Source organism: Urocitellus parryii, chromosome 16 (assembly GCF_045843805.1).
Source record: "Urocitellus parryii isolate mUroPar1 chromosome 16, mUroPar1.hap1, whole genome shotgun sequence".
Classification (NCBI taxonomy): Eukaryota; Metazoa; Chordata; class Mammalia; order Rodentia; family Sciuridae; genus Urocitellus; species Urocitellus parryii.
Window position 1 is genome coordinate 12020585 of NC_135546.1, and position 26643 is coordinate 12047227.

Sequence of the window (26643 nt, forward strand, 5' to 3'; positions counted from 1 at the left end):
ACAGACCGCCCCTCCACTAATCACATCTCCAAATGGAGTTTGCTCTCATTTGCTTAATCACTCAGCTGTAATTGAATCCTGATGGGAAGTTGGGTTTCCATCCAGAATGATTTCCCTTCTGCTGAGAAGGTGGTGAAATAGCCATTTCTCCTCAGCAGCCCTAGGACAGTTTGCAGATGGTGTCATTCCTCCCTATTACATAATGCCATCCAGACTTGGAGGAATAATAGCATGGTGGCAGTAGTGGCCATTTCCCAGAGAAACCTTCCCTGTTGCCTTCTCTCTGCATCTCTGTGTACTTTATAACAAAGCATAATGATCCATCCCCTTCCTTCCATTTCACCATCCTAAGAGCTCTCTAAAAATGTTTGGCTAGAATATGCACACAAATTCTACTACCAGGACTGGTTTCAACTTACATGGAGGCATCTAAGCCAGTATTTCTCAAAACTAACTCCCACTCCTGGCCACCTTAGCAGTTGCACCTAGTCAAGCGGTTCTCAAAGTGAAGTTGCCCAGACCAGCAGCATCAGCTCCACATCAGGGATTAAGTTGCAGCATAGATTATTTGGGGAGAGACACATACTCAAAACATAGCATAGTATGCAAACTTCGGTTTCTAAAACTTGAGTTTATTCTGGTTTCTGACTCTGAGCACCACATGACTCATTCCAGCTTTATCCCTTTGCTTATATTTAAACTTTTTCTGACCATGAGAAACCTGTCTTCCATTATCTGCAATTGACTTTTTCATCTCAGGTATGGAAAAATGCATTTAGTAATAATTCCCATTCTTGAATGAACCAACAGTTACTGAGTGTTTATTGAGTAGTGTTATGATTTACATATGAGGTGTCCACCAAAATCTCCTGTGTGAGATGATGCAGGAAACTTTAGAGGTGAAGTGATTGGGTAATGACAATCTAATTAGTAGATTAGATTTCTCTAATTTTCTCTAATAGGAAATCACTGGATGATGACTGAAGGAAAGTAGATTATGGCTGGAGGAGGTAGGTGACAGGGAGGGTGGGGGCCGTGACTTTAAAATATATTTTTTTCCTTGGTGGGCACAGCTATGTGTACTTCCTGGTGGCCATGTTCTGAGCTGCTTTCCTCTGCTACACCCTCTTGACATGATGTTGTGCCTCACCTTGGGCACAGAATAATGTTTGGCAGTAATGACAAAGCTGATAAAAAAAATAAAATTCTCTTATGAAGTAGTATTCTCTTCATTTTTTAATGTTGAATGATTACTTCTAGTTTTAGTGATTAATAAAGTTGTTATAAACATGTGCATTCACATTTGTATAAATAGAGGTATTCAATTCACTTGACCAAAAGCCCAGGATAGAAATTGTATATTATAATGTTTCTTTTTTTTTTTTTTAAAGAGAGAGGGAGAGAGAGAGAGAGAGAGAGAGAGAGAGAGAGAATTTTTAATATTTATTTTTTTTTTAGTTATTGGCGGACACAACATCTTTGTTTGAATGTGGTGCTGAGGATCGAACCCGGGCCGCACGCATGCCAGGCGAGCGCGCTAACGCTTGAGCCACATCCCCAGCCCCTATAATAAGTTTCTAATGAGTGACTTTAAATTCTCCTACTAGCAATAAATGAACGTTCCTGTTTCTCTCTATCTTCTCCAGCATTTAGTTTTGTTAGTTTGTTGTTTTTTACTATTCTATTCAAATATGTAAATAATGCTATATCACTGTTTTTTTTATTTGATTCTTTTTAGCTATATATGATAGTAGAATCATTGTGATACAAAAAATACAAGCATATATTTTATCTTATTCTAATTAGGACCATATTCTTGTGAATATACATTATTATGGGATTCAGTTACATATTTTCATATATGTACATAAGAAAATTTTGTCAGATTCATTCTGGTATCTTTCCTATTTCTATTCATTTTTATTTTCCATTTCTTCATGAAATAGTTTATCAAGTATGTTTTGTAGTGCTGGATTTCTAGTTGTGTACTCTTTTAACTTTTGTTTATAGTGGAAGGTATTTTGCTCCATCTTTCAATGTAAAGCTTAATTTTGCTGGATATAGTATTCTTGGTTGACATCCATTCTCTTTCAGAGTTTGGTATATTTTATTCCTAGACCACCTAGCTTTTAGGGTCTGGGAAGGAAAAATCAGCTAAGGTCTGGATTGAGTTACCATTAAACATGACCATTTGTTTTTCTTTACCAGCCTTTAAAACTCTATTCTAGGCATATTCATAACGTATATTGGACTGGGTCTGTGGTAATTTTGTATATTTGGAGTCCTGTATGCCTCCTGTATTTGATTTTCCACTTTAGGTATGGGAAATTTTCTGATATTACTTCATTGAAAAGATTGTACATTCTTTAGTTTATATTTCAGAGACTTCATCTAGCCTCGTGTATCTTAAATTTGGCCTTTTCATATTATCTCATATTTCTTAAATTCTATACATGGGTTCTTTTTTTTTAAAAAAAAAAAACTTTCTTATAGCTTTATTTTTGATTTTTTTTTTTTTAATGTGGTGCTGAGGATTTAACCCAGTGCCTCACATGTGCTAGGTAAGTCTCTACCATTGAGCCACAATCCGAGCCCTGTTCATGGGTTCTTAACATCATTTCTCCATGGTCAGCTTTATTTCCAAGATTACATGTTTTGTCTTTGTTGCCTGAAACTACATCTTCCAAGTGGTCTATCCAATTGGTGATTCTTTTCATTGAGTTTTTAATTTTTTAATTGATTACTTAATGTAGAGGATTTTTGATTTATTCTTATTCAGAATCTCTATCGCCTTATGTAAGTAATCTTTCACTTCTTGTACTTTCTCCCTGATTTTATTCCTTAAGTCATATTTTACCTTGTAGATCAGTTTGACAATGAACTTTCTAAATTTTATGACATTTCCTCCATTGTGGTGTAAAGGGAGCTCTGTTGTTGATGTATTATGTGTTATATGGGATGGTTTGTTCCTTTGCTTTTTCATATTATCTGTGTGTCTACCCATCTATCTGGATGCTTTTGAAGCAGCAGAGTTTTTACCCTGTGAGCTTATCATGTTCCTGTATATTACTAGTATCTCCCAAATTTGGGGGGGTAACCTAATAATAGCAACAACCTATGCAAACAATATATAGCAATAGACTAGGTACTTCATTCCTATTATGTCTACAATGGTGCAATCAGCAATTTTCATTGGTAAAAGCAATAGATAATCAAAAATTATGTCTGGCATAAAAATCAAGTAATCGGTGTTGCCTATGTATCCCACCACATTAATTATTGCTATAACAATGGTGGTGGGACCTAAGTTATATAAACCAATTACTGTTAAGAGTTTTAAGGATAGGGGCTGGGGTTGTGGCTTAGTGGTAGAGTGCTTGCCTACACATGTGAGGCCCTGGGTTCGATCCTCAGCACCACATTAAAACTCTTTTTTTTTTCTTTTTTAAAGGATAAAGTTGATTAAGAAGAAGTGAGATAGGAAGATAGAAAGGTGTTTGCAATTTGAAGAGATCAATAGGGCAAATGCAGCAGTAAATGTAGATGTGTTGGTTATGAGGAAGGAGAAAAAAATAAGTAAAATAATAAGGAAGAGTTAAAGAGAGAATAGTAAAATTTGGCTGTTAGCCAAAAGGGAAACAAGGGAAATACAGTAGTGAAAAAGACTATATAGAAAGCAGATCAAGGGAAAAAATTGCGGGGGTGGTGGCGTTGAGGGGGGACTGAGTACTGAGCACTGTCACACCCACCCTTCAAATTCCTGACCCACTGTAACTGGCCTTGTGAGGATGCTAAGTGACAGACTCAAAGGGCAAAATGTTCTCAGTGTCTGTGTTGGATTTTCCTCAGGTTTGCTAGACTCAGTTAAGTCTTGGCAGGCTCAGGTCAGATTGCGTGGTGTCAGCCGGGAACTCCCAGGTCCCAGTTCCCAGATCCCCTTGCGCCACTGCACACAGTATCCAAGATGGCTCCCGGCTCGGCTCCCTGAGGACAATTGGTAAACTTGGGGCTTCTTTTGTGGGCCTGTTTAATGAGTTGGACAGCCTCTGGATTGGCTAGGACTGGTTACCCCTTCAGTCTCAGGATTTTCTGTGCTAAGGTCTGTGATATTTCTCAGCTTTCTCCGTCTCATGTGGTAATTCCACTGCTCCCGCAAGCAGTTTCTCGAATTTTGTCTCTTTTCCTTGTTTAATGGACCCAAACTTGGTATTTTTCTAAGGTTCTCTGTCCAATATTGAATGTTAGTGAAATTCCTTTTCACCCACCTAGGGGAGAAACAGTATCCACGCGGTTTGTGTCCCCAGTTGCCAAGTTGTGAGAAACCGCTGCTTCATTCTAATCCGCCATTTTTTTTTCCCTCCCTCTACCTTTGGTTTTATCAACATTTCTCCTGAGTGATATGGAACTGTTAGGGGGAGCCGCTTCAGAAAACACTCCAAGTCCGAATTCAAATCAAAGAGAGCTTCATTTACCTGGCCAGGCACTGTAACCTACCCACAGAGACTGAGGCGCTGTGGGACAACAGCAATTTCTTAGCCTGTGGCTTGGACAAAAACCATAACTCAGGGACTTTCCTTAGCGTCATGCAAGCAAGTCAGTCATAGAAGCTAAGACAGCAATTTGCACAGCAACTCAAGACAGTCACATCTTGGAGTTGAGCAGGTTTTAGATGACCATATCCTGAGTTTGAGCAGGTGGTTAGCAGGGGTGAGAATCTACTTCAAAGTCTTGGGTCACCAAGACCACTGTATCCTAGGTTGAGTCCGTATTTGTGGGGTACAAAGTACAGAAAACAATATATTATAAGAACAGCTTTCATTTCAGTTTCTCAGAAACAGCTCTTGTAACACTTTTTTATAGAGGGCAGCCAAATGGAATCTTAGGCCTTTCTATGACAGTTCTTGCTTTATAATTCTTATCTCACTTATCAAAATATATCTATAATATATATTTTTTCACTAATCTATAACCTATAACTTACTCTCATTGATTGTAATAGTTAACACCACAATAGAACAACTTATTATATGCTCATTTATCATGTTTGTATCATTTTTTAAAAAAAAGTATGAATTGAGATATTTGCCTGTTCTTTGTTTTTGTTGGTTTATTTGTATATTCTGGATGCAAATCCAGTATCGGATATGTGATTTTTTTTTAATATATATATAGTTTTTTTTATATTTTATTTTCATTTCTTCATTTTTAATGTCATAATTTTTCATATAATATTCTTTTTATTTTATTTTATTTTATTTTTTTATTGTTGGTAGTTCAAAACATTACACAGTTCTTTTTTTTTTTTTTTTTTTAAATAAGTATTTTTGAAGTTTGTAGAGGAGACTCTTTTTTTTTTTTTAATATTTATATATTTTTAGTTCTTGGCGGACACAACATCTTTGTTTGTTTGTGGTGCTGAGGATCGAACCCGGGCCCGCACGCATGCCAGGCGAGCGCGCTACCGCTTGAGCCACATCCCCAGGCCCCACAGTTCTTAATATATAATATTTCACAGTTTGATTCAAGTGGGTTATGAACTCCGATTTTTACCCCATATACAGATTGCTGTATCACATCAGTTACACTTCCATTGATTTACATATTGCCATTCTAGTGTCTGATGTATTTAGCTGTCTATCCTATTCTCTACTATCCCCCCTCCCCTCCCCTCTTCTCTCTCTACCCCCTCTACTGTAAATCATTTCTTCCACTTGTATTATTCTTCTCTTACCCCTCCTTTCCTCTTATATGTAATTTTGTATAACCCTGAGGATCAACTTCCATTTTCATGCAATTTCCCTTCTCTCTCCCTTTCCCTCCCACCTCTCATCCCTGTTTAATGTTAATCTTCTTCTCTAGCTCTTCGTCCCTACCCTGTCCTTAGTTATTCCCCTTATATCAATGAAGTCATTTGGCATTTGTTTTTTAAGGATTGGCTAGCTTCACTTAGCATAATCTGCTCCAATGCCATCCATTTCCCTCCAAATTCTATGATTTTGTCGTTTCTTAATGCAGAGTAATACTCCATTATGTATAAATGCCACATTTTTTTATCCATTCATCTATTGAAGGGCATCTAGGCTGGTTCCACAATCTTGCTATCCTGAATTGTGCTGCTATGAACATCGATGTAGCAGTGTCCCTGTAACATGCTCTTATTAGGTCTTTAGGGAATAGACCGAGAAGGGGAATAGCTGGGTCAAATGGTGGTTCCATTCCCAACTTTCCAAGAAATCTCCATACTGCTTTCCAAATTGGCTGCACCAATTTGCAGTCCCACCAACAATGAACAAGTGTACCCTTTTCCCCACATCCTCTCCAGCACTTGTTGTTGTTGGACTTCCTAATGGCTGCCAATCTTACTGGAGTGAGATGGTATCTTAGGGTGGTTTTGATTTGCATTTCTCTGACTGCTAGAGATGGTGAGCATTTTTTCATGTACTTATTGATTGATTGTATGTCCTCCTCTGAGAAGTGTCTGTTCAGGCCCATTTGTTGATTGGATTATTTGTTATCTTATTGTCTAATTTTTTGAGTTCTTTGTATACCCTGGATATTAGGGCTCTATCTGAAGTGTGAGGAGTAAAGATTTGTTCCCAGGATGTAGGCTCCCTGTTTACCTCTCTTATTGTTTCTTTTGCTGAGAAAAAACTTTTTAGTTTGAGTAAGTCCCATTTGTGGATTCTAGTTGTTAACTCTTGCGCTATGGGTGTCCTATTGAGGAATTTGGAGCCCGACCCCACAGTATGTAGATCATAGCCAACTTTTTCTTCTATCAGATGCCGCGTCTCTGATTTAATATCAAGCTCCTTGATCCATTTTGAGTTAACTTTTGTGCATGGTGAGAGAAAGGGATTCAATTTCATTTTGTTGCATATGGATTTCCAGTTTTCCCAGCACCATTTGTTGAAGATGCTATCCTTCCTCCATTGCATGCTTTTAGCCTCTTTATCAAATATAAGAAAGTTGTAGTTTTGTGGGTTGGTTTCTGTGTCCTCTATTCTGTACGGAGTGGTTGTCCTCATTTCCATTTCAGAGGATTTGTCGCTAATATACAGGAATGCCTTTGATTTATGCGTATTGATTTTATATCCTGCCACTTTGCTGAATTCATTTATTAGCTCTAATAGTTTCTTTGTAGACCCTTTTGGTTCTGCTAGGTATAGAATCATGTCATCAGCAAATAGTGATAATTAAAGTTATTCTTTTCCTATTTTTATGCCTTTAATTTCTTTCTTCTGTCTAATTGCTCTGGCCAGTGTTTCGAGAACTATGTTGAACAGAAGTGGTGAGAGAGGGCATCCCTGTCTTGTTCCAGATTTTAGAGGGAATGCCTTCAATTTTTCTCCATTCAGAATGATGCTAGCCTGAGGCTTAGCATAGATTGCTTTTACAATGTTGAGGTATGCTCCTGTTATCCCTAGTTTTTTGAGAGTTTTGAACATAAAGGGATGCTGTACTTTGTCGAATGCTTTTTCCACATCTATCGAGATGATCATATGGTTCTTATTTTTAAGTCTATTGATGTGGTGAATAACATTTATTGATTTCCGTATGTGGAACCAGTCTTGCAAACCAGGGATGAATCCTACTTGATCATGGTGCACAATTTTTTTGATTTGTTTTTGTATCTGATTCGCCAGAATTTTATTGAGGATTTTTGCATCTAGGTTCATTAGAGATATTGGTCTGTAGTTTTCTTTCTTTGAAGTGTCTGTCTGGTTTCAGAATCAGGGTGGTGTTGGCCTCGTAGAATGAATTTGGAAGTTCTCCCTCTTTTTCTATTTCCTGAAATAGCTTGAAAAGTATTGGTACGGATATGTGATTTTTATCCTGGTCTGTCTCATGTTTTATTAACACCATATACATGGTACATATTAATGCCATATATTAATATAATATGTATATATTTTAGTTGTAGATGGACATAAAACCTTTATTTTTATGTGATGCTGAAGATCAAATCCAGTGCCTCACACATGCTAGGCAAGCGCTCTACCACTGAGCTACAGCTGCAGCCCTTCATACTGTCTTTTTGCAGAAAAATGTTTTAAATTTTCACAAAACCCAATGTGTCTTTTTTTCTTTAGAGATTGTATTTTTGATGTCAGATCCCAAAATTGGTTATATAGATTCCCTTTTTGTTCTAAGTTTTCTAGCTTTGTGTTTTATAATTGGGTATATCATCAATTTAGAGTTAATTTTTGTATAGATTATTAGGTATTTGTCAAGATTCATTATTTCTGCATGTGAATAGCCGTTTCAGCATCATATGATGAACAGTCTTTTTTTCTTTTAATTTCTTTTGTAACTTTCCTCACAGTCAGCTGATGGTAGCTGTTCTGGTGTATTTCTGAGTCTGTTTTCTCCTGTTCACCTAAGTGTCTATAATTTCATCAATACTGTACTGTCTTTTGAATATTGTAGGTTTTTTTTTTTTTAAGAGAGAGAATTTTAATATTAGTTTTCGACAGACACAACATCTTTGTATGTGGTGCTGAGGATCGAACCCGGGCCGCAGGCATGCCAGGCGAGCGCGCTAACGCTTGAGCCACATTCCCAGCCCCTGAATATTGTAGGTTTATATGAAGTCTTGGACTTGGTTCTGCGAGACTCCAGTGTTGTTCTTTTTAGTTATTTTGTAGTACTAAGTATAAAATCCAGGGTGTTGAGCAGTATCTCTAGTTTATTTTTTATTTTGAGACAGGATCTCACTAAGTTGCTGAGGTTGCCCTCAAACTTGTGATCTTGTCTCAGCTCCTGAGCTGCTGGGATTATAGGCACGCACAGCCATGTGGCTTCCAATTTTGTTTTTTTCAGAATTTTTTCTACTAGTCTAGTTCTTTTGCGTTTTCATATAAATGTAGAGTTAACTGTTAAAATTAACACAGATTAGAAAGTTCATTGAGATTTTGTGTTGTACTTACGACATTCGACATTTGGGAGATTTTCAGTTTGCAAATTTTCCACACTTTTATATATAAGGACTCCATGGTTTTGGTGGTAGTGTTTGTGAATGGCATTGTTTTTAATTTATAATGTAAACTGATCATTGGTAATGTAGGTACCTGATTGACTTTTGTATGTTGTTTATCCTGACACCTTGCTTGATTCTAGTATTTGATGGAGATGTTTGGTTGGGGGTGGGGGGGAGTCAGTGATTTCTATAAAATTATGTCATCTGCAAATGGAAAAAACTTAATTTTTTCCCTCTGTAAACTTTGTACTTTTTCTTTTTGTTTTCCTCATCCATTACAATGTTAGGTAAGGTTATCCTCTCCAACTAACCTTAGTTAGGTAAGTTAGTTCTCTTACTATTAATTATGATTCTGCCTATGGGCTTTTTGTAGATGCATGTTACACTAAAAAATTTTACTTTTAACCTTAGTTTATGGTTTTTACTTTGAATAGTAAATTTTGTTTGGTACTTTTTCTGCATGTATTGAGAAGATTATGTGGGTTTTCTTAATCTGACAACATGTGAGTTATAATCATTGATTTTTTTCAAATCATGAATCAGCCTTATCTTCCTTGGATGAAACATACTCAGTCATAATGTGTTACAATTTCTTTGTATGTTTCTGGATTTGTTGATATTTTCAAGGACTTTAGCACATAAGCACGTGAATAAAATTGATCTGAATTTTTCTTTAAAAAAATTGATTGGTTTTATTTCATCACATTGCATATTTTTTGAGTTTGGGCATTTTTGTTTTAGAACATTAGGAATGTACAAAGAGAAACCGCATGGAAATGGAAGGCGATCCTCAGGGTTATACAAAATGACATATAAGAGGAAAGGAGGGGTAAGACAAGATAATACAAATCGAAGAAATGATTTACAGTAGAAGGGGTAGAGAGAGAAAAGGGGAGGGGAGGGGAGGGGGGATAGTAGAGAATAGGACAGGCAGCAGAATGCATCAGACACTAGAAAGGCAATTTGTCAATCAATGGAAGGGTAACTGATGTGATACAGCAATCTGTATACGGGGTAAAATTGGGAGTTCATAACCCACTTGAATCAAACTGTGAAATATGATGTATTAAGAACTATGTAATGTTTTGAACGACCAACAATAAAAAAAAATGCAATCCTCAAAAAAAAAAAAAAAAGAAACTTGGCTGAAATATAGGATCTGAAGATAAATTTAAAAATGTTTCCTGAAAGTAATCAAGAATATCAAGTAATACCAACATGTCTCTCATATTCACCAAAGTATGTTGGTCACTTTTACTTTTTGCCTCTTACCAGTTATTGGCATGATAAAACAGATCAACTACTTTAATATTTCTGAAATTTCTTTTTTTATATATTTTTTTAGTTGACACAACACCTTTATTTCACTTGTTTATTTTTGTATGTGGTGCTGAGGATCTAACCCAGGGTCTCGCACATGCGAGGCATGCGCTCTACCGCTGAGCCACAACCCCAGCCCCTGAGATTTCTTTTTAAATACTTTTGTCTCCAAAAATTGAGTTGCTAAGTTTAGAACTTTCACAGTTGATACCAATTTACATAACAAGGTATCCACTACTCGAACAAAGTGATAATCTTTTGTATCTCTAAAAATAAAGGAAACTTAGATGAAGGTCTTTATCCCTCTGTAAGTTAAACTTACATAAACTTAGTTTTTCTCTTTTCTGTATACCAATTGTGCAAATTATGAAATGAGTCTACTATTTGAATAGTTATATCCCTTCTTATGTGTAATAAAGGAAATGGAGTTCAGGCCTCTTACATATTAGAGTAAATCTTACCGAGCCTATCAGTTTATATTAATTTACTTTCCGTATTTAATGGTCATATGTACCTTCGAAATTCTTATTTAGAATTTAGCAAACATCGAACAACTAAAATTAATTTGGAGCCACACACATTTTGATGGGAAAACATTCATCAAAGTACTCGGGGACCTCTTCATAATTTAAGGTATCTCTTGCTGCAGTGGTGGGAGACAGGACCTGGTGATGGGTCTTAGCCATATCTTCAGTGACAGGTTTGAGGTTGATATTGGTAGTAAAGTTCTCTGGGAACTTCTCCAGTTCCTGCTAGTGTAACTGCTCCATTTTTCTCTTGGGGTATACTGTGTCTAGGGACACAGTTTTCTTCTTGTCACTTCTGGTGGCCTAGTTCCTTGTGCCCCAAAATCTTATTTTCTCAAGATGGTCACATTTTTATCAGCTGGTGCTCATCTCTGGGTCCTCCATGATGTAGAATAGCAGGTGTGAATCCAGGTTTGGTGGCAGCTATAATATTGGCTCAAGCAAGCCACCTAGCAGGCCACAGATCTTTAGTCTGTCCTGGCCACTGCACTCTATTACTGTATTTCATTTTATTATGTAAACATTGTCTATTTTAGTTATTTCATAATTCTGAACTCATGGAATGATTTATGCTTTTCTATTTCCTGAGATTATTTCTTCCTTCATTATTTGGTAGACTTTATGAATGGAACCATTTGAGTCTGAATCTTCTTTTCGGAAGTTTTTTTTTTTTTTAATTCAAACTGTGAATTTGGTATTTTTAATTTATACCAGGATTCTACATACATATTTTTTCTTCATCTAGTTATGAAAATTTGTGTTTCAGAGTTCTTAATTTTACATAGCTGAATTCATTGGCGTAAAGTTATTTGTAATACCCTCTTATTAGTTTTTAATATCCATGGGTGAATTCGACAGTATTATGTTTCATTCCTCATTCAGTCATTTGCCATCCCTCCCGTTTTGATCAGCCTGTCAAGATTTGTAAATTTTTACTGATTCTAACAAAATGGTAACTTTTGATTTCATTGTTTTTTTTTTTTTCTGCTTTCAAATTCATTGACTTTTGCTTTAATTTTTATTGTTTCTTTCTACCTTCTGTGGGTATTTATTCACCCTTTCTCTTGAAGAAGTTTAGGTTGCTGATTTCAGGTTTTCTAAGATAAGTGAATAATGGTGATTTCCTTCTGAACACTGCTTTACCTATAATCTATGAATTTGATAAGTTGCGGTTTCATTTTCAGTTCAGTGTTTTTAAATTTTCTTGGGCACTTTATTTATTTTGGACTTGGGGGTCATTTAAAAGTATGCTGTTTAATTTCCAAGTATTTAAATTTTTCTGTTACCTTTTTTATTAATTTCTTCTGTGACCCTGTTATGGTCTGAGAACATACTTTGTATGATTTCTGTGCTTTCTAATTTTAAGGTCTCCCCCCACCCCAATAATGGCTCTTATATAATGGTCTGTCACAGTAAATGTTCCATTTATACTTGAAAAGAGCCTGGGCTGTTCTGTGGTTATGTGGATTGCTCTAGAGATGTCAGTTAAGTCAAGTTGATTGATAGTATTATTAGCAATATTTTGAAGCAGGACAACAGATAATTTCAGGCACTCTGCAGGTTGAGGGCCACTTAAAACTAACACTAATTGACAGTAAAGTGTAATAAATGCTCAATTTGGAGTTCAGGTTCATATTTCCTGTATTTATGGATACCTAGTAACATACAACCAATTGTCTCTGCAAAGTGTAAACTTGCTAACTACAGCCGTCTGTAGAGTAAGACATTTTTCTTGTCCGTACCTCTAAGTCTTCTGCCCCTTGAATGACTTTATAGTCTTTCCCACAAATATACTCTATACCTTTCACCTACACTTGCCTTTCTTAAAGTGTGTTTTACAAAATATTACAATCTGAAACAATCACTAAGCAGGAGGTGGAACAGGAAGAAGTTTACCAATTGCTTAGTAACCTATTGAATATTTTCCCACCTTGAAATCCATAATATCAATTTTTATCATAATTACTCTATGAAGTATGGAGTAAAAAAAATCCTTTAGTCCACCTTTTCCAGAAGATAAAATATGTAATAGTAAGTACCTTATAAGAGTTTTAAGAGGATAAAATGAGATAGCATAAGATAAATATGTAAAAATGGTGTGTGTACTATGATATATAGTAGTTGATGTTCTTGCTTTCCTTTTAGATTTTTTTCACTGGAACTGAGTTTTGAAAATTGAGATTGATGTGAAAGGAAAAAATTTACTGAGAATCCCCAAACTGGAAAATTCAGAAAAACATGAGCTTTAGGTGTTCCATTTTCTTTATTATTTTAGTGTAACATATCACGTTCTCCCACCTGCCCACCTTATCTGCCACTGTTTGCCTATCTACTCAGAATTAACATCACTGGTATTCTTAGGTATAATTAGACATTTACAAGTGCATTGCAGAGAGAGTGAGGTTTACAGCCCGATGACAAGTTTCATGAACTATGAGCAATAGACAGTATCATGTCTTTTGCCTTCCAAAGCCATGTACGTCACCAGGGAAGTGCTGTGCAATTAGGATTCTCTCCTCCCCATTTACCTTCCCTGGTTCCTTTTGTATCTCTGTGGGAACTTTATTGACACTCTGCTTTCTTCTCTTGAACAGGTGGGCTCTGCATTGCCCAGTCCGTGAGAATACCCCAAGAGCGCAAAGACAGGACCATTGACTTTGATAGGATTATCAAACAGCTCCTGGACACCCCCAACTCCAGGGCCGTCGTGATTTTTGCCAACGATGAGGATATAAAGTAAGGATTATTGGTGAAATATGTTCATATGCATGTTGCAGCTATAGGAGACAGAAAGACCAGGATGCTGACTGAAAGAGAAAACACAGCATAGTATCAAAGCCGTAATGATTCGGTGGCAATATCTGTGTGTGCTTTCTATTCCCTCACAGGGAGCTGTACTTTCCCATGGATATAGCACCTTGTTCGTGTTCTGTCTTTTCTATTAGAAAATAACTGTATTCAGTTATTAAAAAGAAGAAAAAACACTAAACTTTTTAAAGCATATCCAGATATAGTAGGTTTATATCTAAAGAATGTCCTGTTAATGTTAGTAAAGTCTTATAAGTCTAGTTTATTGGCAATGCCTTAAACTCTTATGTTCAGAACAAAACTTATCCAATCTGTGGATTCCTGAATCCCCTTTTTCCTTCTCATATCTTTATTCCCTCTCCCTCAGTCTACACAAAGCTACTTATAATCTTCCCTTTTCCCCTAATTCCTTGGATTTATAGGCAAACCATGTAAAGCCGGTCTTTCTAGAACATGATGTCCCCTGCTTCCTTTGCTAATCACTCCCAATCTGGTCCAGGATCTATTTTTATCTTTATAGAATAAATGGTAATTATACCTGATTCAAAAGTAAAATAACTCTAAGTATCCACGCTAGAAGGTAAAATATAATTTATTTTGTCTCTTAGTTCTTGTTAGATCATTCTTAGAGAACTGTGTTTGTGCTTATGTTCCTGTTTTAAATATAATACATGTACTACCTGTACCTATTCTGCACCTTGAATGTCTTTGCTCAGGCTTTTTTCACTGAGGATCTCAGTACCTGATAGATGTAGTCTTTTGAATAGCCATGCAGAATTTTATTTTACATGTATAATTAACTTATCTAAATGTCCCCTTGTTAGTGACATTTAAGTTTGATTATAGACTTTAATATATAAATCTATTAACATGTAAACATTGATGTATTATATACCTTGTTCAAATAATATGATACAAAAATATTATATATTTATCTTACAAGGAATTAAAAGATAGCCAGGTGCAGTGGTGCCTGCTTATGATCCCAGCAGCTTGGGAGGCTAAGGCAGGAGGATCGCAAGTTCAAGGCCAGCTTCAGCAACTTAGGCCCAGGCCCTTAGCTATTCAACAAGACCCTGTTTCTAAATAAAAATATTAAAAAGGGCTGGGGATTAGGCTCAATAGTTAAGCACTCCTGGGATCAATCCCTGGTACCTAAATAAATAAATATAAGATAAAGTCCTTGAAATGAAAGTACTAGGATAAAGATGTGTTCCTTAAAATACTGTCTCCTAGAGACATGCCAGTTTTTGATTCACTGATGTGAAAGAACTCGTTTAAATCATTGTCTATCTGGTAGTTGAAAATTATATATCATTGAATGTGAAGGCATCTTTTATTTTATTATAGTGCTCAAGGCCTGGGGTTGTAACTCATTGGTAGAGGGCTTATCATGCACCTGTGAGACCCTTTGTTTAATCCACAGGAAAACAAAAATAAATTAAAAAAAAAAAAAAAAACAGGGCCAGGCCATGATCACAATTTGTTTGGATCTATGCATTGCCAGTAACCAGACTTTTTACCTTCATCTGCCCCTGCTCTGCTGTCTATGTAGTCTATGTACTACCCGTAAATCCATCCTGGTACAAACCTCTGATTGCAGGTCGACAACAGGGCTGAGACATGGAAAAGTATTAAACTTGAATCTGAGAATATTTAACTACTTCAATGGGCACTGTCCCACTTTGGGCAAGTTCCTCCCAATCCCAATTTCTCAGGTCCTCAGTTTTCCCATCAATACAATGAAAATACTTTTAAGGGGTTTTTTGCATTTTCTTCCTCCCAGGTCTTCATACCTTCTCTTCCACCTACCTAGAATGCATTTCCTTCCCTTTTTTATCCCTAGTGCCAGCTCTAGTGTTGTTTTGTCATGGAGATCATGGAACAGAGTGGCTTAGAAAATTCATTATAATACTTAAGTTTATGCCAGTAGTGCAGTGTTATATCATTGTGTGGCTAAATTAATGTTCGTATTCTCCAGTAATCTGTAATCCTTATTAGCATAGAGATAATGCTTCCCTTGACTGATTTTTGTATTTTTAATACCTGTGCTAGTACACAGGCCATAGTTGATTCTCAATGAGTGGCATTGGATACATGAAAGAAATACATAGTCTTATGCCAGAACTTCATGATTGGAAATACAAACTTTTCTTTCTGAACTACACAATTATTTAAAATGTCCCACTTCAACATTTTAGACCTCACACCCAATTCTCCACCCCAAATTCATCTCCGTCATAGCGTTTATTCATTTTGCCTTTTCTCTTTCTGATGAACCAATATCTGTTCTTCAAAGTCTCTTTCATACATGCTAGGGAAATGTTTCTGATTATGCTTAAATATATTCTCTCTCTCCTTAGAAAATGCTGGTTGTGTTGTTCTCAGGATATTTTCTTCTTCAATCAATGTTTTAGTTATTTTTGAAATTCTCTGTTTGTAGTTACTATACTTGTCTTTGGGCTACACTTTTTTTTCCATGCTACTAATAATAACCTCCTTGATTATCTCAAATCCTTCCCATACCTATTTCACACATTTTTAAAACTTGTATCATATTGGTAAGGCATGGCCTTATGTTTATTTTAAATGCACTCAGCACATACAAAATGTACTACTGATAGATCTGTTGATTGATGAGTTCTAATATGTTTGATCTGTAGGTAGCATATTTATTTTGGATGTAGAATGAATGTAGTTTACTTAATAATTATGTTCATTCTTTCAATGTTCTGGTCTGTGCACTGAGTGTTACTGGATATTGTGATTTATTGTAATGACTGCAATCATAGTTTTTGAGCATGGTGATAAAAGTGGAATACATATATATTTCTTCCAAAATGTGATCTTAGAAGCACGGGTGTCTGAAGAGTACAGATCACCTACAATGTTTGTTATTTATTGTTTCGGAAGCTTTACACTGTAGATGGGAGATTTTGAGATTTCTTGGAACATTAACTTCAAATACTTGGTCTGAGAATAGCAGTGAGAAGACATTAGTATCTAGATTCTGAAGCTAAGTGTTAAATCATTCAGAGTATTGATCATTTGGATTTTAGGCAACAGTGAATCTTTTTCTGAAATACCGTTCTGATTATAAAAGTAACGTTCCCATTGTAGATCCATTGGAAAATAAAGCTTTTTTTTTTTTTCCCTGTACCAGGAATTGAAGCCAGAGGCTCCTACTCTCTGAGCCACATCTCTAACCCATTTTAGTTTTTGAGACAGTATCTCACTAAATTGCCCCACCATGGGCCTATTTTAACTTTTATTTTTAAGTTGTAGATGGACATAATCTTTATTTTTAGGTGGTGCCAAGGATCGAACCCAATGCCTCACATGTGGGAGGCAAGTGCTCTACCATTGAACTATAGCCCCAGCCTGCTTTAACTCTTTAATCTTTAACCACCCCCCCCTTTTTTTTTGCTATTATCTGCATAATGAATTCCCTTCCGGTAGGATTGAATTCACTTACTTTTCTCCTAACTTCCCAGTATATTCTATGAGATATTTATTTCATAAAAATGTGTTTATTATGATTATGTAATTATCACACACAATAGCATCGTTTTTTTTTATTATCTTGTATTTTAGAAAAATCCTTTTGCTTTTTCCCCATGGTAACATGACAATGTTTTGTTTTTATTTTTAAAGAGAATTTTTTAATTTTTTTTTTTTTTTTTGGGTTTTCGGTGGACACAACATCTTTTATTTTTGTGTGGTGCTGAGGATCGAACCCAGCACTCCGTGCATGCCTGGCGAGCGCGCTACCACTTGAGCCACATCCCCAGCCTCATGACAATGTTTATTATTTGTGAAGCTATTTTAATATTTTTCTGTTGACCTCATAGGTCTACTACTTTTTGCTATGTGTTCATATATAAAAAAATCTTGAGTTCCATTATTTTTTCCTGTGCACATCCTTCCTGAAATCTCCATCATTCTCTTTATTTGGACCAGTTACTGTCAAGAGTTTCAAACTCTATCACTTTCTCTTGCTTTGTCTTTCACTCATGTGTACACGCTCTCTTTCTCAATGATTTTTCCTGGCTCTGTAGTGATTTTTATTCTTGGTTTATTTTCTCATATCCCTAGAGCACATTCTCTAATAAGTTTTTCAAAAGAGTAAATTAAAACATCTTTGTATATTTAATGACTAAACTTATTTTTATACTGAATACAATTGGGGTGTTAAGGTGTTGTCTCATGTATTTTTTCTTAAATACACCATATCTAGCCCATAAATGATTTACAACAAATATCTGTAGATGCCTAAAGAGAAGTTCATGCTTGTAGAGGTTGTAAAATTCTGGTTTAGCATGGAAAAACCTATAAGATCCACTTGGTATGCATGCAAATTCTCTTTGCATTGGGGTTTTTATTTGCCTTTTATTATTATTTTGGATTAAACAACAAATTTTGCCCCCAAATTTAGAGTTAATGCATCATTGCTATCTCATCCTTCATTTTTTTTTCTTTTTTGCACTTGAGCAATTGATCTTTTTATTTCTCTGCACATATCCTCACTTTCTCTCTGAATGATTTCAGAATACTCATTATTTTCAGTCATCTTGAATTTTTATAATATGCTTTATTTTCTCCCATTTTTACACTTTTGTATCTTTCCTATTTTGAAAATTTAGGCCTTTGAATTTCTTGGAGTTTTCTTCTGTAAAAAAAAAAAAACATTAAAATTTAAAAAATTATTTAAATTAAAATTAATAAAAAAGTTAAAAAAAATTATTTGGGAGGCTGAGGCAAGAAGATCTTGAGTTCAAAGCCAGCCTCAGCAAAATTAAGGCACTCTATGTAACTCAGTGAGACCCTGCCTCTAAATAAAATACAAAATAGGGCTGGGAATGTGGTTCAGTGGTTGAGTGTCCCTGAATTTAATCCCCAGAGGTCCAAAAAAAAAAAAAATCATCACACATTTGTTCTGCAAATGTTACTTGGATATAGGGTTTCCTATATCTATTTTTTAACACTTTTTTCTTATTTATTTTTGGTTGTTTTACTTTCTGCAGTGTTTCTAAACGTTTTCTTTTATCTCTTCAAATATAATTTTGATTTCATATTTTTTGGAAGAGCTGTTTCATAGTGTTACTGTTTCATCTTGCTGTTTACACAAGTGAAAATTTTCAATTAAATGTATTTGTTATTTTGATCTTTTCATATATTATCTCTTCCTCATACCACACCAATGTCTTTTTTCTTGTTCATTATTCTATTTTATGTAGGAGACTTTCTATAGTTGAGGGAACTTCAGGCCATTCACATTTCATTTAGGCATTGTGATCCTCCATTGTGTACCTGGGCTACACTTACCAGCTAAGGGTCCCCATTGGGCTGGTCAGGCATCAAACTGGTCATTCTGTTGAGGGATTTCCTGTAAGTTGGTATCTCAGGTCTTTCCTCTGAGATGGTTCAGAACTTTTTCTTTTTTTTAATATTTATTTTTTTCAGTATTTGGCGGACACAGCATCTTTGTATGTGGTGCTGAGGATCGAACCTGGGCCGCACGCATGCCAGGCTAGCGCGCTACCACTTGAGCCACATCCCCAGCCCGATGGTTCAGAACTTAACAAACTTTTTTCCTGGTTTTTCATGCTCTGTAAGCAGAACTTGAATATTTCCTGATATCTTACCATTTCAATATTTAATATATTGATTTGTAGACATTTCTTCCCATCCTTACCTCAATGGGTTTTGTTGTATAATTATTTTTTAATTTTCATAATGCATTATAGTTATATGTAATGCTTGAGTTCATTTTGACAAAATTGTACATGCAGGGAATTTGATTTACTTCTTTTTAGTCCTGGGACTCCACACCTTTTCCCTCCCCTTCTCCTTCTCTCTGTTCTCTTTACTCTACCTTATTGGTTTTCCTTTCCCTCATATATTTTTTGCTTGGTGCTTTATAGGTATATCTAAAGGTGGAATTCACTGTGATATGCTTATAAATGTACATGGCATGATTTTGTTAAATTCATTCTTCTATATTTCCTTCCCTTTTCTATTCTTCCTTCCTTTCAGTCTCCTCCTTGTACTCCACTGATCTTCCCTACACCTTTATGAATTTCTGTTTCCCCACTCTGCTTACCCTTATTTTGCTTTAGCTTCCACATAATGAGAGAAAACATTTGATTCTTGATTTTTCTGTGTCTGGCTTATCTCACTTAACACGATTTTCTCCAGTTCCATACATTTACTGGGAAATGCAATAATTTCATCCTTCCTTATGAGTGAACTCCATCATGTATATATGCAATATTTTCTTTATCCTTTCATCTATGATGGCCTTCTGGGTTGATTCCATGATTTGGCTATTGTGAATTCTGTTGATATGGCTGTATCACTACATGGTGCAGATTTCATTTCCTTTGTGTAAATACAAAGGAGTGGGGGTTATACTTCATTTCCAGTTTTCAAAGGAATTTCCACACTACTTTCCAGAAAGGTTGCACTAATTTGCAGTCATGTTTTATATAACTCTTATCTTTTATTAAGTGTTCACAATATCAGAATCCATTGTTTACATTTCTTTTTAAGAATAACCATTCCTTTTCCTGACTTGAAGAAATGAGCTGGCTTTTTGTCATTTCCTGTACATGCTTTAAGTCGGTCCTTTTGTTTTTAGTTCTATACCTCTGGTAACCTCAAATCCGGTGAGGCCAACAAGTTTTTTTTTTTTTTTTCTTTTTTTTCCCTGTTGCATTACCCACCAAAGGAGCTTTAGTTGTACTTTTTTGTGTGTGTTCTGAAAACAGTTACTTCTCATCCCTCTCTTCTTACAAAAATACTACTGTAATGATTTTCCATTAATAACTAGTTTTCTTTTTACTTCCATTTACTTTTACTGTCTTTGCTACTTATAAAGTAGTTTAATCCATAAACATAGATTATAATTTTTTGTTTAATGTCAAATTGTTTATCTTAATAAATAACTTTGATTTATGTGAACATATTGCTTTCTTGAAATGACACCACCAATTGTAAATGGAAGTCTTTTCTTCAGCACCAAGTGCAAACTCAAAAAAAAAAAAAAAAAAAAAGGACATGAATTTGCTATCTTATTATAGTTTATATTCCCTTTCTTTATGACATATGTATATCCAGCTTATTGGGCATTTATAATTCTTTATAATTTGATTTTTTTTTATGTCCTTTGACTATTTTATTCGAGATGCTTTGACATTTTTATTGGTTTGCAAAATCTGTTAGTAGGCATATAAATCCTTTGGCATGCTTTTTGTTGTCATCAATTATTTACTTTTTGAGAAAAATAGCTTGCTTTCCTTCTACTTGATTTTGAATATGCTTATGTCTAGCTTCTGCTATTTATCATTAATGTTCCTTTCTATTTTATTATTATTATTATTTTAAGGCTCCTTTTTATATTCCTTTCCACAGGCAAATTCTTGCAGCAGCCAAAAGAGCTGACCAAGTGGGACATTTTCTTTGGGTGGGATCAGACAGCTGGGGATCCAAAATAAATCCTCTACACCAGCATGAAGATATTGCAGAAGGAGCCATCACCATCCAGCCCAAACGAGCCACAGTAGAAGGTAGGTGTTTTGTCAGTAGTAGGATATGCTGAGAGAGTGGTTGGTGCTGTGTTCCACTGCCAAAGCATGTGTCTCTTTCAGGGTTTGGTGTTTGCACAAAATTTATGCAGGCTGGTTTCCAACATGTTGCCATGAAATGCAAGTGAATCCACACACCTGGTCTGTTACTTTGAGTTGACATTCCTCTTTTGTAGTGATCATATTGTTTTCATAATATTGCAATTAGCATATATTCTTTATGAGAGGAGAGCTTTGAGAGGAGAGCATTAACATTAATAAGAAGTGAAATAATAATGCATCCAAGTGTGTATTAAGTTTGCTGCATTTTCAGAGAAGACCATTTTCCCTTTGTAATTTATCTATTACTTCCTTAGTGGAAAAACTACAGGAATCATTTTCCCCTTTTCCTTTCCAGGTCTCTTGCAGACCCAGGAAGCTCTGATGAGTAGGATGAGTAGCACACTACTCTTAGTAGGCATCAGTGTCACCTTGCTTTCCTAGATCTCTTATTTTCTCACTCTTAGTCTTTTTCTTGCTTTCCTAAATTTGTTCTCCTTCCTTTTACTCTATCTTCTTTGCTACTACAAAGATTTTTTGAGAGATACAAGTGTTAGGTAGTGGTAATGAGTAATGAAATGTGAACTGTTACATAGCAGGGACAAGGGTTTCTTTGAAATGCCTTTAATGAATAATCAAGTAAGTTGTAGAACAACAGGTGTACATACTCCCCTAAGAATAAACAGGGAGAAACAAAGGTAGCTAATTAAGAAATATGTCAATTAAAAAAAGATCAATAAGGCTAACTTATGACAGTCTACTGAAGGCATTGTAAAGTTAGGATTTATGGTCATAGGTTTCTCTGTGTATTTTAGAAGTGAAATTCCTTTAGTAGCAAAGGCTTACTAAGATGAAGTCTGTCCCATCATTAACCCCAGCACCCACGAGAACACAGGATTAAAAACTTGTAGATGAAGCCTCCATGAATAGATTGGTTGTCATGACAGTTCCAGTTAGGACCTAGTAGGGTCAAAAACTTCCCTCCAATATGAAGGAGGAGACTGGTAAAGATGGCAGAAGGTGGAACCCAGTTCTCCTGGGAAATATCAAAGCAACAAATTAGAAAATAGAGTAGCTTTCTTTGTCATTTTCTGCTCAGAGACAACACAGTCTCTAGAGCGCTGTTTGCTTGAGCCTTAGTTTACTTTCACTTTTAATAAAATTATCTTGCTTGACTTTTTGCACTACTCTGTAAATTTTCTTTCATTGGGACACAGAACTGAGGTGCTTTAGCTCAACAGTTTCTTGTGACACCAGCAGGAAAAGTGTTTACTGGTATCCTTTTGACCTAAGGTAACAGGCTGATTATAACTTGTTTTATTTAATTTTAAAAGGAAAGTTATTTCTAAAAGAAGATACTATGTCAAGAGAAAGGAACTCCTCTGCAAATGTCCTGCTTTGTATCTCTTTTCTGATGGTGCAGGTCCCCCAAAGACTTCTTAAAATATGCTTTGCACAATGATTGAACTCCTTCCTCTTGCTCAAAGGAGATCCAATATTTGCATTGTTTTCTATTCTTTCTCCACTCTAAGTATTTTCTCTAGAAGATTTCATGCTCTGTTTAGGCTTTTTTTTTTTTTTTAAATCACTATTCCCTTTGTATGTTATCAGAAGGAGATAAAGACCCCATGAGTCACCCATGTTTTCATTGGAAGGTTTTGAATCAATTCCATTCCCTAATACATGTCTAGATCAGATTGCCTATCTTACAATGCAGACCAATGCATTTATAGATAGATTGCAGGTATAAAAGATGAGGTTTTTAACCATCTCTTCTCCTTTTTACTCAAATACATTTTCATTATGTCCCTTGCTCTTGCTAGGAGGAAAAAAAACAAATGATGGAGACACCCTCAAAGCAGGTATAATTGAGGAGGGAAAGTGTCAGAAAAGTCAAGGAGTCTTTGTCAGTGCAGGATGATAAGGGTGGAAAATACTCCTCTGAGAATGTAGTACATGAAGTAAAGACTGGGAGGTCCTCTTGCAGACAATAAGAAGAGGGTTTAAGTATGTGGGGACAGAGGATTGAAGGGGAAGACATAAGAGGGGAGCTGCCAATCATTCATTCTTCACCATAGTCCTACGTTGCAACCATTGTGAAATAATTACAGTTTTTAAAAATGTTGCTGATTATAAGACATTAGAAAGACCCCTCTCTACTGGATGACTAGTCAGGATTATACTATCTGGCTGACTGATATCTCTATATTCTTTGCTTAGATATTAGTTTTGCATGGAAACCATGTGTTAGTCAGACTTTTGTCATTATAATAAAATAACCGAGATAATCACCTTATAAAGAGAAAAATGATATTTTGATTCACAATTTTAAAGGTTTCAATCCATGATGGATTGGCCCCATTGCTTTGGGCCTTGGATGAGGCAGCACATCATAGCAGGAACACAAGGAGAATAAAATACTTTTTTTTTTTTTTTTTTATGACCAGGAAGCCAAAAAGAGAGGAGGGGCCAGGGTCTCATAATCTTCTTCAAGAGCACACTCACAATGGCGTAGACTTCTCATTAGGCCTCCCTCTTAAAGTTTGCCACACTGGGGAACAAGCCATTAATATAGAGCCTTTGGGAGATACACATTGACAGCCATACTGTCAATGTGCATTGTAATGAAGATCCAAACTATAACACTCTCTGAGGTCATCACACTCAATTCCAGTCTCAGCTGGTAGATCATTCTCCTGCCTTTCCAGCATCCCACATGTCGCCTATGATGGTATTACCTTATTATCTCTCTCTGAAAATATGTCTGTGTACCATTGTATCACTAGCATTTAGTTCTTTGCCTGGATATTGCAATACTCAAACCAAGTTTTTAGGTGTTTGTATATCTGGATGGATCAGGAATCACACATCACATAAGGGCCTGACACAAATTAGGGTTTATAAGTAGGCCAGAGTTGGATAGCTAAGGCTTCTGAAAATCACAGTGAGTTTGTACTTGATTCTGAAAGTCTCTAGAGTATAACCTGAGGTGTATATGTGAGATGTGATGTGAGGGTTTTACAAGGCTCACTCATATGTCTCTATGGAGAGGTGAATGGTAAGGATCTGGCATGAATCAAGGCAAACCAACAAATTACAGGGTCTCAGCTGAGATCCTCTTCGAAAGCTCTAGATACCACATAATGATGCCCATATTCCATGGTTACCGCCCCAGGTGCATGTTATTTTAGGAAATTACTAGTTATGTGAAAGGTTTTAGAAATACTTAAAAGAAAATACTATTTTCATGCATGTATGAGGATATGCAAGTTTACAAAATCAGACACAAAATAGCATCATGAACTGATAAGAGAAAGGAAGGGAAAAAAGAGCCCTAGACAATGAAATGGAGGAGAAATGTTGTCATTATTAAAAGTAATATTGAGATGCATGGAACAGTAACCATTTCATGCAAAACTTTCCTACTCGGAGAAAAATGAATATTGTCATGTGGATGCATAGAAAAGGCTATATAGCTTCTATCCAGCCATACTATAAATGTGCATTGTAATGAAGAGAACCAAGCTTCTTTCAATTTCATAGCAGATAGAACATTAAGATTGAAGCAATGCCTTTATGGAATTACTCCTAACAAAGTGGAGAAAGAAATAACATTTCAGTTAAGCTGAGACTTCTGACCAAAGCTGTGTAACATCTAGAATTAAACTATAAATGGAGCATATTCTATAAGGGCAAGTAAGTTTTTCTACCCTTCCTTATCATCACCACCCCTATATATTTTCAGTTTTGTGGATGTTCTGTATTGGGTCATGCTGAATTGGCAAATCCTGCAGCATTCATAATACATCCTCTATCTTTGACTAAGTTAAACACTTCATTGAGAAAAGGTAAAAAGCTAATTAATAATTCACATTATTACCCTTTAGATTCATATTTTGATCATGTTCATCCAACATCTGGATTTTTGGCTGGCATTTTTTGTATGTGCATAAACATTACAAATTGTTTTTGGCTGAATTGCAAGCAAGTACCCTGTTGCTGTGAAAGTAGCTTTATATCTCCTTTTATCTTCTGTGTTTATTTTCCATTTATAGAAAATGAAGAATCAGTGTTTTTTTTTTTTTTTTTTTTTTTTTTTAGCAAGAGGTATTGTTTCTGCCCTTCGCAGTTTAATGATAACTGAAGCCAAGCTCTGGGATGGTCAGCTGTAGTCCCACTGGCTGCCCCATATTCATGGTGGATTTAGGGAATATCTCCAGAACTTGGCAGCCCTCCTCTAGCTCCTGAGCCAAAGCACTTGTGTAATTTTTAGTTTCTGCCTTTCCTGATGAGCCAAGGAATTCCTGGCATTTTCCTCACTTGTGTGTTGCCCTTTAGCTAGAACACACAGTAATCCTCTTCAGACCTCATGTCTTTGGAGCAAAACATCCCCACGTCACCTTAAACTCTTCACTGTCCAAAATGCTTTGCTTCTCTGAGAGTAGGCAGTCCTGGGTGTCCTTTGCTTAGAGCCAGTAGAGGTCATGAACCAGCAATTTTTCATCAGTGCTATGATCATTAACATTAGGGAAGCTAGTGTAATGAAGGGTGGATTCTCAGAGCTAACTCTAATGGCTCTCACAATTGGTGGTGGTTTTCCAGTGGGCCTGTAGAACAGTTTGCTTTCTGAATTAAATCTGCTATATGTGAAGCAATAGACAAAAACAACAAAAAACCAAAACTCTACCCAGCATTAAAAAAAATCAGTTTTATAGAAGATGATTTCATGATTTTACTCACGATCCCAAGATCAAATGCTTTATTTTTCATAAAACCAGAAAGCTCAAAGCTGTGAAGATCTGAACTAAAATATTTCTGGCTCAATTTACTGTATCCTTCCATAATTACCTAGAATATACCTCATGTGTCAGTTTTGTTAGGTGACTGGAAGAAAACACCAAGAAAAAAATAAATACTGCCTTGATCCATAATGCTGTTTTTAAGCAAGGCATGTTTTGGGGGGACCTAGAAGCTTGTTTAATAAGGGTGCAGTGAGATACTGTATGTTCACTGTCATGACAATTTAAGTCTTTGTATAATTGTTCAAGTTATAAGCTCCAGCAGAGTCTCAGGCCTACGTGCATATGTCTACTGAGACATAGCAGATTACAAACTATATAAGTTCTACATCAGGTCTGGCATCTGATATGAAGAAGACGGATGATAATAAAGAATATAAGAAAATCCCTTAATAGGATAATTACCATAAAGCACCTTTCCTTAAGGACTAGCATACCAATAATGAAGATACAAAGAAAGAGGAAAGGTCAGGAAACTGAGATACATTGGCAGTCACCATAAAGATTTGAAGGATATGAATGTAGGTTAGTAGCTCAAGCATCTCCAGACTGTTCTGAATTTTGGTGTGTACTCAAATTAGAACCTT

At 35.8% G+C, this 26643-nt stretch overlaps 1 protein-coding gene across 1 annotated transcript in view; it reads left to right on the forward strand.

Annotated features, from left to right (window-relative positions):
* Grm7 (glutamate metabotropic receptor 7) overlaps positions 1–26643 on the forward strand; it is a 777046-nt gene that overhangs the window by 432845 nt on the left and 317558 nt on the right. Inside the window, exons 3-4 of the mRNA XM_026383020.2 lie at positions 13419–13560; positions 21046–21200. Coding sequence (XP_026238805.1) covers positions 13419–13560; positions 21046–21200 — 297 coding nt within the window. The remainder of the gene's footprint in view (positions 1–13418; positions 13561–21045; positions 21201–26643) is intronic.